The sequence below is a fragment of the Pyrus communis genome, chromosome 11, assembly GCF_041283825.1.
Source record: "Pyrus communis isolate YQ-2024b chromosome 11, ASM4128382v1, whole genome shotgun sequence".
NCBI lineage: Eukaryota > Viridiplantae > Streptophyta > Magnoliopsida > Rosales > Rosaceae > Pyrus > Pyrus communis.
The window spans coordinates 8,756,787-8,771,903 of record NC_142575.1 but is presented as its reverse complement, the minus strand read 5'-3'; the positions used below and the strand labels follow the sequence as shown (position 1 = coordinate 8,771,903).

Here is a 15,117-nt window from a genome sequence, read left to right as displayed (position 1 = left end):
GTGGACCATGCTTTATGAAGCCTCCAAAAAAGTAACCTGTTCTTTTTTCATATATAGCAATGGCCAATGGCCATATGAATTTATGAGTTTTTAAGGCAACCACCTATTGAATTTCATGAGAAGTTGGGACATGACACCTAAGCTGAACTTCATGAGTGTGTACGTCATCACATCTTCTACTAATTTTCTCATAAATTTTTTGTGTGACTAATATGACAACAATTAAGGCCATCTTGCAGTTTCTTACGTTTTCCTTGCCTTTCCCACTCAACCCTTTGAACCAAAATCAATCCAATGTTAAACAATGAATGTTTGATATCACGTGTATGGCATTTCTGTTGAGCTCATCCTTGCATACTGTTTATATGTAGTCTCTAATTAAGTCATGCCTTTGTGGTTTTCTCAGACTTGAATCACATTGCGTTGCAGATTGAAGGGGCTCACAGAACGTCTCCTGTGAAGTTTTCTCTTGAAAAAACCTGCCTGCTTCCTTAAATTGGTACTGTTAGAATTTATATGTTGCGTGTAGAAAATTCTGCTATTTCTAAATGCATAAGCACCTGTTATTCTGTTTCATGCATTCCTCAGCTCATGTAAACTTTTCTCTTGTAGGAACGTTTATTTTTCTTTTGATATAATATTACTTCGAAAACAATCGCAAAAGGGGGAAAAGTACATTAATGTTATCTCAACCAGGAAAACATAGCCAAGGAAGTAGAGACTAACAAAACTAAGCCATACACAGGCATACAAAAGGAGGGCAGTAAAGGCACTGCTGAGCCATAACAATTGAAATACCGAAGGACGTGATAATTCATCGCGTGACAAGACCAAGACCACATACATTATATTTTTTAAAATTACACGTACATCCAAAAATGTTTTAACTTTTAAAATGACAATTCACTTGTTATTAGTAGCTTAAAAAGTATTTGGAACATGAGAAACCTTTCTACAAATGTTATAACCATTAACAACGATGGATGTATGATAGACGTTTATTAATTTCAATCCAATCCTCCTAAATTGAAAAATTATTCTCTCTATTTTTAAGATGTTTTGAACTTCTATCAATTTCAATCCAATCCTTCATACCAAATATGATAGACGTTTATAAAAAAATCACATGTTAATCACGTACAAAAATTTCTCGTAAATAGTGGCCATTTTGTCAAACGATAGGATGTTTATAATATACTTTTACAACCGCTCCAATAACTCACCCACAACAAGCAAACTGAATTATAGATAATGTAAAAGGGGAATATTTGCAACCTTCTCATTAGTTTGGACATTCTCAGTTTTTTGTAGAATCCTACGATATTGCTTGATGGTCAAAAATTTTGTTCTACTAATATAGTTCATCAGTATCCAGCCCCTTCCATTGCTTGAGCAATGGTGGGATGGTCAAAAAGGAGGAGAGAAGAAGTGAAAGTGAGAATAATTTTAAAGAAAAAGATGATGGCAGTGGCTCATCCATTCCTTCCTTCAACCTTCTTGCATGGTGGGGGACTGGGAAAGATTTGTTTCTTTCTGTTAGGAATTTGAGCTTGAAAGAATCTGAAACTTTAACTAACCGTGACTACTAATGCATGTGACTTATGAACAATGAGAATATATATGACCAGTCGTGTGGGATCCGTGTCCATGGATTTACTGAGGTATCTGGCTTTATGACGACTTAGTTCTAATGGACTGGAAGATATTCAGGTTTAAATTTCATATTATATATCAAAGGTTAGATTTTTCTCGTATAAAATCTTCCCAGCTAGTAACCGACTTAACGTTGAATATTTAAGACAAGGTTCATCTTGCTCGAAAATTCTAGAATGGATACCAACCCTTAACATAGATCAGATGCATGAACGACAGAATGTGTGGTCCGTTTGAGAGTCCGTATCACGTCGAGAAAAAAGAGATTTTGTATGTATTTACAAAAGTTTAGATCACTTACCATATTGTCAATTAATTTTATGGTGGAACTTCAACTTCTTTCATAATCAAGAATCCAACTGTTAAGAATCCCATTACATGCTATGCCCCGGTCTATAAGAAAAATCTCATCTTGTTTAGATATACTAATTTTTTGATTCAGGCCTTTGAATTTTTTACTTCACACATTGAATCTACATTAACGAAGTTCAAACTTGAATGTAAGAAAAGGCTTGTTAGTGCCAATCTGCAATAAGGATCACAACTTGAATTTAGGAAAATGAATGTACAATCCCTTAACCAAGGTTCTTATGCTAGACGTTGATCGGGCGGTGGGCTTCCCGCCTAGGCAAACTAGGCTGATTTAAGTAGATTTATTATATATTGTATAAATAAGTGCCTAATTATACTAAAAAAAAAAACAATGAAAAAACTTATTTTTTAAATACATCAAATTAATAGTAATAAAAATGTAAGAAGCAAGGTGCAGCCATTTATTAGTATTACTCGTTTTGGCACTAAAAAGCACTTTCTTATATCCCCATGAGTCAAACAATACTATGTTATTTCCGATGCTTAAGTAGTTTTATTTACTTTGTTCATTGGAGTCATAGGAATTCTTTTCTTCAATTAGCAGGAAGTAATAGATTTAGATCATGAAGGAATAGATTTAGATATGTTATCCAAATTGTTAAGTTCATCCATAAATCTATTACATCAAAACAAAAATAATTTGGTGGATTGGTAGATGCATAGGGACTAATCTGGAGTTGCCAACCGCAAATCATTTAGGCGGAGATTTTTAAAACAATGTTAGTGACTTAATAAACTGAAGTCTGCAAAAGTAAAGTATCTCTAATTTGAAAGAAAAATTACCGATCGACAACTTTTCAATTTTCCTATTATTTTCTTTGTAAACCATTGTCTAGCACCATGCATGAACTTTATATGAAAGTCTAACAGTACTGTGGAAGAATAATGACGTGCATGCAAAAAGATGGACGAACAGCATATATTCCTGAGGCAAGTTCAATATTAAGAACAAAATCTAATGTTTTTTGGGACAACTTGTACAGGAAAGGTACAATTGTACGTGTTCGTTGCAAAAACTGCAAATAGTCAATAAATGTTCGATTTCCAAATTCCATAAACTGAAAGATTTGTGGAAGAAGTTCAAAATTGAAGAAAAAAAAAAAAAAGAAAGAGATGATTAATTGCATTTCATGAAATTTAGAGAACTCAATTTCGATAATTATTCACTAACCAGAGATTTCCAAAAGAGGGTTATTTTTAATGCATGTTTTTATCTTTTGTCAATAGTTTCAACGCATTCTTTGTGTTTTAGGTACATTAAAAAATCTCATATTTGGACGAATTGTCTGACCTCAAGTTTCCTTGGTCATCCCACTAATTTTTTTTTTTTTGAACAAAATAATATTATCTACACTAAGGGAGAGAAGATGAACTTAGCCTCACAATGAGCTAACAATAATGTGGTTTAAATTCGCCTTTGGCTAGAATCGAACTTAAGACGTCTCACTTACAAGTGAAGAATAATAGCACTAAACTGTAGTATTAAATGGTTGGTCATCCCACCGTTGAAAACCAATTTCGGGCATCAACATGTCTGATTAGTTGACCTTTTATTTCAGTTTAAGATAATGTTCCAAGAAAAAAAAAAAAAAAAAAAAGCTTGGTGAGGGAAGTAACGCTTTAATCAAATCAACAAAAATGAAAATGGCAACAGAATAATTGGACAGCATAAACTAGAAGGCAGGAACAACCTTGGTGTTAAGTTTCATCCGTTGACTCCAATCTCATTATCTTCTCAATGCTTGACATCGATCATCAAAGTGACTCAGACGCAAATTAGACCAGATGGTCACTATAGTGTGTTCGCCTCCACATGTTTAAATATCCCTCTTTGTAAATCAAACAGAATAAGAAACTTTTAATTTGGATGGCTGCCTAATTCTAGCTCAGGTTAGATGAGAATAACTTTAATTTAAATATCCCACCTTTTGGATAACTTTAATTCTTTCAGAACGAGCCCAATGTTTCTCATTTTGTATATAAAGACCTTGTACGTGCCGAAGGAAACCACATTCACATCCATTGATCCACAAACATTGTATGAAATTTAGAAGAAATATGGCAGCCATATCTCTTGATCCAAGGCTTAACCTCCAAGCAACTAGAAAATCTAACCAACTTGGAGTTGTACTCGAAGAAATCGAAGGTCTCATCCGAGTTCACAAAGATGGATATGTCGAAAGGCCTCCGATGATCCCAAGTGTCCCCAGCACTCTAGCTCTACCACCTGGTGTCGTGGCCAAAGACGTTGTCATTGACAAATTTGCCAACTTATGGGCACGTATTTATGTTCCAAGCCACCCCGGAAATCTCCCCATGATTGTCTACTTCCACGGCGGTGGATTCTGTGTTGGATCTGCTGCTTGGAGCTGTTACCATGAGTTTCTGGCCAAACTTGCTTCACAAGCAAGCTGTGTCATCATCTCTGTGAATTACCGTTTAGCCCCCGACAACCGTCTCCCTGCTGCTTATGATGACGGATTCAAAGCCCTTATGTGGGTAAAACAACAAGCTCTGAATGAGTGTAGTGAGCAAAAATGGTGGTTAAGTAAGTGCAACTTGTCCAGCTTGTTCATAGGTGGTGACAGTGCAGGGGCTAACATAGCCTACCATGTCACCACACACTCAGGTTCATGTGACCCCTCCATTTTAAGGCCATTGAGTCTCAAAGGCACCGTCTTGATCCAACCCTTTTTCGGAGGAGAGGCTCGAACTTGGGCTGAAAAGTGTGCAACTCAGCCTCCATACTCCGCCCTAACTCTGTCAAATTCGGACACATATTGGCGGTTGTCTCTTCCCTTAGGCGCCAGCAGAGACCATCCGTGGTGCAACCCTCTAACGAAGGCCAGCGTGGCCAAATTATGCGATTTAATGCTCCCGAGCATGATGGTATGCGTATCGGAATTGGATATATTGAAGGATAGGAATTTCGAGTTGTGCAATGCGTTGAGTAGCATGGGGATTAGGGTGGAAACTACAATGCACAAAGGAGTTGGACATGCATTCCAAGTTCTGCATAACTATCAGCTTTCTTATTCCCGGACCCAAGAATTGATATCTAACATCAAGGCCTTCACGATCAAGCAATAATAGCTATTTCATGGATTCTTTTTCTAGTTTGATATTTTATTAGGGTATTATGTAATATATTATGCTGAAATTAACTTAATATTGGAACTTGTTAATTACTTGTTATGTATTATATTTTTCATGCTATATTAATTTTGTTCACTTAGTAATCCGTTGTGTGAGTTTGAGAACGTCATATTTGATGGAATCAACAACCAGCAATGAAGTCTTGTTGATCCATCACATGAAGGATTCATATGTGGACGATTGTCAAAACCTCCACAACAACTTGCATGTGATTTTGTAGTTTAAAAATTAAGGGCGCCTAGACTTGTTTAGCCACCCACCGAGATCGCCTTGGCGCCCACCTAATCCACCCAAACCCTCCTAAGCTAGATTGCAAATTCAACTTAGACAGAAAATAAAACCTCAATTTATACAACTATTTCTTGTAATTCAATTAGTTTGAAGGGCTTTGTGATTATGTGAAATCTCAACGGCCCATTATTTCAATTGCCAAACATACCCTAGGACACGTTTAAGAGTGAGACCGACCGAAATATTTTTTATTCAAACCCAATGTTTTCCTACATTTGTTTCTTAAAGACTTTTCGGCCCAATTAAGAAACCCAAAAAAATTACCGACCGACCATTAGCCCAATTTTGATCAAATTCAATTAATTGGAGGCAAAGAATTCAATCTGCCCTAACTCTGCGATTTTCCTCTCTTTTCTGTATCAATCAGGTAATCAATCTTTTCTGCATCGAACGAAGAGAATAAGCACCAGCTTAACGTGAAAAAGAAAGACTTCAGTATTTTGTGTCACCTGAACGAAGAGAATAAGCAACTGAACTACCCTACGAGCAGCCAAAACAAAAGAAAGACTGCTAACAGCCTCTCGCCGGGACCTTATGTGAAAGAGAAGAGCAAACAAGAAAATCCGAGCTATACTTATAGCTATACAAATCAATCGAATGTTTGACTCTATTGTTTTCTGCCACGTTCCCTCACCAGCTTGAAGTCTTGGCACGTAAAGTCTTAAACAAACCTGTGCACATACAGGTTGGTGGTAAGAGTGTTGTAAACAAGGACATTACACAATTTGTTGAAGCGAGGTCGAAAAGTGAAAAGTTCATGAGATTGTTAGAGATACTTGGGGAATTGTACAACAACAACAACAAAGCCTTATCCCACTAAGTGGGGTCGGCTGTACGAATTCTAGAATGTTATTGCGCTCGGTTATGTGTCACGTCATCAGCTTCACGGGAGGAAAAAATTTGGTGTTTGCCAAAGGACATGCAACATGTGACACTTTGCTTAGGGTTTGCTTAGGGGTCTACTTAGGCATGGATATCAGTCTCTCGCTTCACGGGAACAAAGATCAAACAGATCGTGAATCCACCACACCTGATTTTAAGAGCAATGTGTGTAATTTGTTGATTGCAACAAGTCTAGCTTCTAGAGGGTTAGATGTCAAGGGGGTTGAGCTGGTGATCAACTTTGATACTCCAGATCATTACGAGGACTATGTTGTATTGTAAGAAGGGCTGTGCTATAACGTTCATCTCTAAGGAAGATGCTAAGTATGCCCCAGATCTTGTCAAAGCATTGGAGCTCCCTGAGCAAGTTGAGACTCGAGCAGGCCTACAGAACTGGTTACGGGGGCAGTGGTTATAAATTTAATGAAGAGGAAAGCTTGGAAAGCAGTAAAGAAAGCACAAGCCAAAGAATATGGTTTTGAGGATGACAAGTCAGATTCTGAAGATGAAGATGATGGTGTCAGAAAGGCAGGCGGTGACATCTCACAGCAGGCTGCCCTTGCACAAATATCAGCCACTGCTGCTCCGTCTAAAGGTAGTAAGGCTTCCGTTCAGATCCCTGTCTCTGCTGCCCAACTACTTCCAAATGGTGGATTACCTGTTTCTCTTTCAGGTTTCCTTGGCGGTGTAACTTTACCAGGAACAGCTGTTGTGCCAGGTGTCCTTGTTGGACACAAGGGGGCAGCTTGAGGGGCAGCAATTGCAGCTGCCATTATTAATTTTAATAATTTTGTTGTATTATTCTCTTGGAAACTGCTGTAATAGTAGTTGATGTTTTATATACATCATACACACACACGCATGCATTTAAACAATTGCATGTAATAAACAAATATTGTAAAAGGTGGCACTGCCCATGCTGCAACACATCAGAGCATGTGTTCCTTCTGTTGTAAAGGTGGCGTGCTGTCTGACAAGGAATATGTGCAGTATTCCTTCTGTCCAAGTCACATGGCAAGTTCTCTCAACACTCCCCCTCAAGTTTGGAATGAATGTTGATTATTCCTAACTTGCAAAGCAAAGTCGTAAACTGGTATAAGCTCAGTGGCTTTGTGAAGATGTCGGCTGGTTGTTTCATGGTTGAGATGTGAGATGTCTCGATCATTCCACTTTGAACCCTTTCTCGTACAAGGTGGCAGTCAATCTCTATGTGTTTGGTTCTTTCGTGAAAGACCGGATTCGAAGCGATGTGAAGTGCCGCTTGATTATCACAATATAGCTTGACTGGATGTTTATGTTTGATACCCAAGTCTTGTAGAACAGATTTCAACCAAGTGACTTCACAACAAGTTGCTGCCATTGAACGATACTCTGCCTCTGCACTAGAACGTGACACAGTATTTTGTTTCTTGCTTTTCCAAGAGATCAAAGATTCTCCAAGAAATACACAGTATCCGGTGGTAGAACGTCGTGTGTCTCGACATCTGGCCCAATCCGCATCACAAAAAGCATTCAATTGAATTGGACTTCTTGCAGAAAGAAAAATACCTTGCCCTGGTGTGTGCTTAACGTATTGTAAGACTCGTTGGGCTGCCTCCAAGTGTGGAGTTCGAGGCTTCTCCATAAATTGACTAAGAGTATGGACAGCATACACCAAATCAGGGCGCGTGATTGTCAGGTAGATTAGTCTCCCAACAAGTCGTCGATAAGAGGAAGGATCAGTAATCCATTGTCCTTCGTCCTTTCTGAGTGATAAGTTTTGCTCCATAGGAGAGGTGGCTGGTTTTGCGCCAAGATGACCTGCATCCTCAAGTATTTCAAGGGCATATTTTCGCTATGAGAGGGTGATCCCCTTGCTAGAGCGAGCAATTTCAATGCCCAAGAAATATCTTAATTGGCCAAGGTCTTTCAACTTGAATTGCTTCATAAGAAAAGACTTGGTATCTTCAATTGCTTGTATGTTATTTCCTGCCAAGATAATATCATCAACATAGACAAGGAGGGCAGTGAATTTACCATCATGGTTTCGGACGAACAATGAATAATCTGCCTTGGATTGTTGATAACCGGCCTTTCGAAGAGCACAAGAGAGTTTGATAAACCATTGACGAGAGGCTTGCTTAAGCCCATACAAAGATTTATGAAGTTTACAAACTCGTGTCTCCCCCTTTCGTCCGAAACCAGGAGGCAAGGACATGTAGACATCTTCTTCAAGATCACCATGGAGGAAAGCGTTATTAACATCAAGCTGGTGGAGGTGCCATTGTTGGACCGAGGCAACAGCAAGGAGTAGACGAACTGTAGTCAATTTTGCAACCGGAGCAAAGGTCTCTCGATAGTCTAAGCCTTCAATTTGGCTATAACCTTTGGCAACCAAGCGTGCTTTATATCGCTCAATGGATCCATCGGAGCGAAATTTGATTTTGTAAACCCATTTACATCCAACCAGCTTCTTGCCAGGGGGCAATGGTTGCAGAGACCATGTCCTATTCTCAGCAAGGGCTGCCAGTTCTTCTTCCATAGCGAAACGCCAGTGAGGGTCACGTATAGCCTGTGAGAATGAGCTGGGTTCTATGGCAGCTGAAATGGAAGTGGTGAAAGCATGATGTCGAGCAGATAAACGATCGTATGTGAGGACATCAGACAAAGGGTAAGGAGTACCTGGTACTTTGGTCAACGCCGAGTGAGATGAAGGGACGGACCGAGAAGGGAGGTTGATGTCGATGTGATATTGTTGAAGATAACCAGGTGCATGAGTGGGTCGTTTAAGACGAGGTGGTGAGGTGGAAAGAAAAGGGGATGAAACTGAAACAGGACTCACCGGCGAAGAAGAGGATGGATCGACGGAATCCTGCTCCGGTAGAATGGACGGATGAATGATGGGATCATCATAGGCAGTATCTTGAGTATGTGGAAACACAAGTGGTGAAACTGCAGCAGAAGATGAAAAAGGGAACACATGTTCATGGAAAATAACATCACGGGAGATAAAGATTTTACCCGTGTGAAGGTCGTAAACTCGATATCCCTTTGTGCCATATGGATACCCAAGAAAAAGACACCGTGTGGCTCTTGCATCAAATTTTGTGGGACGATGGTGGTGGGTGGAAGAAAAACATAAGCAACCAAACACTCGCAAATGTGCATACGCTGGCTGTTTGTGGTGAAGTATTTCATAGGGTGATTTGCTTTGAAGAAGAGGAGTGGGAGTTCGATTTATGAGATAAGTGGCAGTGAGGATAGCATCACCCCAAAATTTCTTAGGAAGATGAGATTGAAAAAGTAAGGCTCTAGCAACATTGAGTAAGTGGCGGTGTTTGCGCTCTGCTACCCATTTTGTTGGGGAGTAGAGACACAACTTGTTTGATGGAGAATCCCCTTATCTGAAAAAAATTGGGTCATAAAAAATTCTGGACCGTTATCACTACGAAGAACCTTGACTCGTGTGGAAAATTGTGTTTCAACAAGGTGGATGAAAGTGATGAGATAAGATCGTGCATCTGATTTGTGATTCATTAAATAAACCCATGTGCATCTTGAGAAATCATCCACAATAGTTAAGAAATATTGTGCCCCTGTGATAGTGGGAACATGGTAACCTCCCCAAATGTCAACATGAATTAACTCAAAAGGAGCCTTTGTGGTGATAGAACTCAAAGGAAAAGGAGCACGTGTTTGTTTGGCTAATGGACAGATCAAACAATCATCAATGCTACAAAAATTCAAATTTTTAATGCAAGTAGAGAGATGCCGTAAGGTCTTGTTGGAAAGATGGCCAAGGCGTTGATGCCAAAGCTGGGAAGAAGAGGCAACAATTGACGCTGAATTGCACCTGGTTTTCATCACATTATCAAGGTAGTAGAGTCCTTCTCTTTCAGTTCCCGTCCCAATCATCTTCCCCGATCGTTGGCCCTGAAGTAGACACATTTTATCAGTGAAGATGACAAAGCAAGATGAGGTATTAGTAAGTTTGCTGACAGAAATTAAATTTAGTTTAAATGATGGAACACAAAGCACGTTGTGAAGGGTGAGATCATTCGAGAGATGAACTGTGCCAATATGTGTGACATCGGCAAGTGCATGATTGGGTAAGTGCACTTGTCGATTGTATACCGGAACACTTGTGGTCATTAAGCTTGGTGAGCAGACCATGTGGTCTGTGGCGCCTGTATCGAAAATCCAGTCCCTTCCCTTATTGAGAGCAGAAGCACAAAAAACTCTACCTGACAAGTTATTCATAGTAGAGGTGGTACCGACATGATTAGATGTGGAGTTGGATTGACTCTTATCAAGGAGTGCAAGCAAATTGTGATATTGCTCGGAAGTGAGGTTGTAGGACGAAGAAAATGTTGCTGGAGGCGTTGGCTGGGTATCAACATGATTAGCCTTGGAATTGGAACCCCTGCGATCCTAATAATCTCCCCTATTGCTGTTGTCTTTCGCCTTTTTCAGTTTGCGGCATTGATCAATGGTGTGACCTTTCCAATTACAATAGTCGCACTTGAGGTGTGCACGACAGGTATCTGAAGTGTGTCCAGTTGCATCACAACGACCACATTTTAGATGGGAATTTCTTGGAGAAAAATTCCTACCAGAGTTGCGCATGTTATCCCGCACGGCGAAAGCTGCAGTATCGGTGACTGAGGACCTTCCAGGAGCATGTATTGAAACTGTTCTTTGCTTCTCAACTTGAATAATAAGTGAGAAAGCTTTGTTGACAACAGGGAGGGGATCCATAAGTAAAAGTTGCCCACGAACCGCAGCGTAGGATTCATTGAGGCCCATGAGAAACTTCATGGTTTTCTGACTTTGTTGAAACTGCATTAATTCTTTTGCAGCTCCACATGTACAGGTTGGGAGAGTGCACATGGCATCACGTTCATCCCAAAAACTTTTCAGTTTGGTATAATATGCACCAATGTTCAAATTTCCTTGAACACTTCCATGTATCTCTTGTTCAATATGGAAGAGATGTACACTGTTTGTGTGAGAGAAACGTTCCTTCAATTCATTCCAAATATCAGCTGCAACATTGTTGTAGATGACACTTGCTCCTATATCTTTCGAGACAGAGTTGAGCAGCCAGGATTTCACGAGGTTGTTGCAACGAGTCCACTGTTGGAATTCACTTGTGGATGCAGACTCGGGCCTTTTAATGGATCCATTGATGAATCCTTCCTTGTTCTTGGCATTGAGGGCCATGGCCATGGCTCGGCTCCAAGTGGAGTAATTTTCGTCATTCAAAGGGTGTGTGACGAGGATCGCTCCAGGCTGATCAGAGTGATGAAGATAAAGAGGATCGCTGGGATCTTCGTATTTGGTGTGTTTGCTGGAAGAGTCAGTTGCCATGTCGGCAGGCAGTGTGCAGTGGCTGTGCTTGGCTGTGACAGGTAGAGCAGCGACGAGTGAAATGCGCGAGTGAAATGCACGAGTGAAATGCCAAGGCCGTTTACACCAGGGAACTGAGCAGCAAATGCAGGGGTGACTGCAGCCTGGATGATGTTTGTAGTGTTGCCAGCAACGCCTAGGCCCGAGAAAACAAAGTCATCTACTTTAACTGTTGCAGGGCTTTTGCAAGAGTAGCCTACAGGGCCGTCAGGAGCTGTGAGGTCTGCAACGCAGAAGTCCTGTACAGCTGCATTAACAGATCACAGTATAGCAGCGGATGAACGAGGCAGAGCAGAGCAAATCCTTTGCTCTGATACCATATTAATTTTAATAATTTTGTTGTATTATTCTCTTGGAAACTGCTGTAATAGTAGTTGATGTTTTATATACATCATACACACACACGCATGCATTTAAACAATTGCATGTAATAAACAAATATTGTAAAAGGTGGCACTGCCCATGCTGCAACACATCAGAGCATGTGTTCCTTCTGCTGTAAAGGTGGCGTGCTGTCTGACAAGGAATATGTGCAGTATTCCTTCTGTCCAAGTCACATGGCAAGTTCTCTCAACAGCCATGAATTTGCAGCATAACCTGGCAAAGATTCAAGCTGATGCAATACCCGAGCACTATGAAGCAGAGTTGGAAATAAATGATATTCCCCAGAATGCCCAATGGAAGGTTACCCATAAGGAAACTTAGGCCCTATATCAGAGATTGACTGGAGCTGCCATTAGTATCAGAGGTTAATATTTCCCGCTAGGCAAGGTTCCAGGGCCAGGAGATTGCAAGCTGTACCTGTTTATTGAGGGTTGTAGTGAACAATCTGTCAAGAGAGGTAAAGCAGAACTAAAACGCAAGTTGGAAGAAATCATGAATCAAGCACTATCGCCTCCCGGCGGCACTCAGCAACGTAGATATCAAGTTATGTAAGTGTGAACTTGATTCCAACTTACATTTTGCATAATTTTATCTGCGTTTGCTGAACTTAATCGGACTCTCAGTTCTTGGTTCATTGTTTCTCAGTCACCTAATGAGTTTTAGTTTTGAATTGTTCTAATGAATAGAATATTTAATCTTTCCACATGTCTATTTATACCCTGCTGATCTTCAATTTTCAACTTACTTTACGATTGATATTTAGGTTTCATTTTATTTTTCACAAGGAATAATTTGATACATGTTGGATTTTATTGTGTGAGTAGTTATGAATTTGTTTTGTCTCGCTCTGCACTAGTTTCAGTCCCGCTTCTGATCTTTTTTCTTCTTTTTTTGTTTGTCATTTCCCCTGGCGCGGAGGGACATTATGTGCGTATGCTCGCATGTTCAATATTTTCCAAGCCCTTACGAAGCTGTGCAAGAGATGCGATCGTGGTGGGATTTGTCAGTTTAAAGGGATGTATGTGTTTAGGATCTTCTAGTCCATGTTGTTTTCTTTTTTGTTCCATAAGTTGTGGGACCTGTGAATTCAATCATTCGGGTTCTTTCCTTGGTTCTTATCCAGTTTTTGTTTGGGAATTGCTGGAGCCGATCACCTGCCCTCCAAAATGGATTTAATTTCTGGCGTTGTTCGCTATAACGGGTTCCTGAGACCCTCCGCACTTTGCTTTTGTTTTGCTGCTTTCGACTCTGTTCACTTTTTGATTGCCGTGATCATTCTTTTTCTTTTGTTTTGTTGTGGATGCATTTTATGATCTAAATTCTAAATAGCAGGCTTTAATTTTGCTTTCTAGTTAAGATACTCAATTTTGGTTTGTTTTTACGTTCTTTTAATTTTCGTTTGCAGATTTAATTTGTCCTCTTTCTTGTGGAGACGATCTTATAATGTCGACAGTAGTTGACCAACACATTGATGATATACTTACTGATGTCTGTTTTGTTCGTTTCAGCTGAGCTGTCAACAGAACATAAGCCAATTGAATGATCTCATGCCAAAGGTCAGAAATCCCCGCTTCTTTAAGTATCATATCACGGGACTGAAACATGAGTTTCTACAGCAGCAATCTGTTGGGGGATGCTGTTTACTGGAATTCCAAGGAGAGAGCTTTATAATATTTTTGGCATGTAATGTATCTCCACAATTTTTTCTCCGAACCCCAAAAATAACTCAAAAGTGAAAAACTTTAATGTAAATTCATATATAAGAATGATTTAAGAAACTGTGTTTCAGTTCATACCGGCGGAGGTTCCCAAAAAAAACTTGTTCGTACAGTGGTAGAAGATTAAATTTCTTTTAAAACTTTTAGTGGCGATTCACCTATTCGCTGGTACAGATTCCTTTAGAAGCGGTTGGCGAAGAAGCTTATCGACGCTAAAATCCCTCGGCTGATTGAGCACCATATTTTAGCCATTAAAAGGCTGAAAATCGTCACTAGTTGCTGCGAAAGATACAAAACGGTCATCTTAGACAAGAAAAGCTACTTTCTGCTAATTTAAGTGTTTTTCCTTCTGCTTTTCGGCAGACGTTCACTTTCCTTCCCTCATATATCTCACGTTAGGAAATAAACTTGTAACAGTTTATATCTTCCACAACGAAGTTAATTTCTATAATTCAGAACAATTGAGAAGCGAGTGATGTAAAACCAAGAAGCCAGAAAGAAAGTAAAATTTGAGGAGTTTCGAGATTTATCATTTAAGAAAAGAATGAAGAAACCGAGACTAAAATGCTTGAGTTTAATTAAAAGCAACAAAACCTTGAGAGTTTTGTGAAAATCATGTACCATCAGAATGAGATAGTAGCATGGCGACCAAGTTTACGAGAGTGTCTAGCGTTGAGTTGGAAACTGATATAGCACTCATACACTCTCCCCTCTTTTTTTTCCTTTCCTTCCCTCCCCTCCTATTTGAACAGTTACGGTTAAGTCACGTAAACATCTTATATTAATTTTATATAGAAAGAGAAAGACAAAATAGAGAATGTGAGAGGAAAGAAGGGAAGGGAATGAAAAGAGGAGGGGAGAGAATCCTAGTCCCTGATACACCTCTACACATAAAGACGATTAAGTCACGTCAACATCTTATATTAATTTTATATAGAAAGAGAAAGGCAAAATAGAGAATGTGAGAGGAAAGAAGGGAAGGGAATGAAAAGAGGAGGAGAGAGAATCCTAGTCCCTGATACACCTCTACACATAAAGACATTGCCAAATCGACTCATACAAATTACATCTCTCTCTCTCTCTCTCTCTCTCTCTCTCTCACAAACTGATATAGCAATAGCATTGATGATGCTAAACATGGTGCGATTCTTCAGTTTGAAGGCTTGAAGGGATGTATGTGCCTTAGAATCTTCTTGTTCTTTTATGCGCACTTTGCTTGAAGGGATGTATGTGCTTTAGAATCTATTGAGTTCCTTTAGAGATAATTAACTAC

General features: G+C 39.7%; 1 protein-coding gene, 1 long non-coding RNA gene and 2 pseudogenes across 2 annotated transcripts; 3 read left to right on the top strand and 1 right to left on the bottom strand.

Annotated features, from left to right (window-relative positions):
* Positions 1–4,065: 4,065 nt before the first annotated feature.
* On the top strand, positions 4,066–5,153 carry LOC137741658 (putative carboxylesterase 17 pseudogene; annotated as a pseudogene).
* Positions 5,154–6,335: 1,182 nt separating this feature from the next.
* On the top strand, positions 6,336–7,121 carry LOC137743087 (DEAD-box ATP-dependent RNA helicase 42 pseudogene; annotated as a pseudogene).
* A 3,643-nt stretch (positions 7,122–10,764) lies between these two features.
* Positions 10,765–11,703, bottom strand: LOC148692849 (uncharacterized). The gene has a single exon (XM_088680241.1). The coding sequence runs from the start codon at positions 11,701–11,703 to the stop codon at positions 10,765–10,767; it is 939 nt and encodes a 312-aa protein (XP_088536367.1).
* A 980-nt stretch (positions 11,704–12,683) lies between these two features.
* On the top strand, positions 12,684–14,274 carry LOC148692848 (uncharacterized). Its single transcript, XR_015953110.1, has 2 exons — positions 12,684–13,144; positions 13,635–14,274. It is a non-coding gene; the product is annotated as an uncharacterized LOC148692848 (long non-coding RNA).
* Positions 14,275–15,117: the final 843 nt, after the last annotated feature.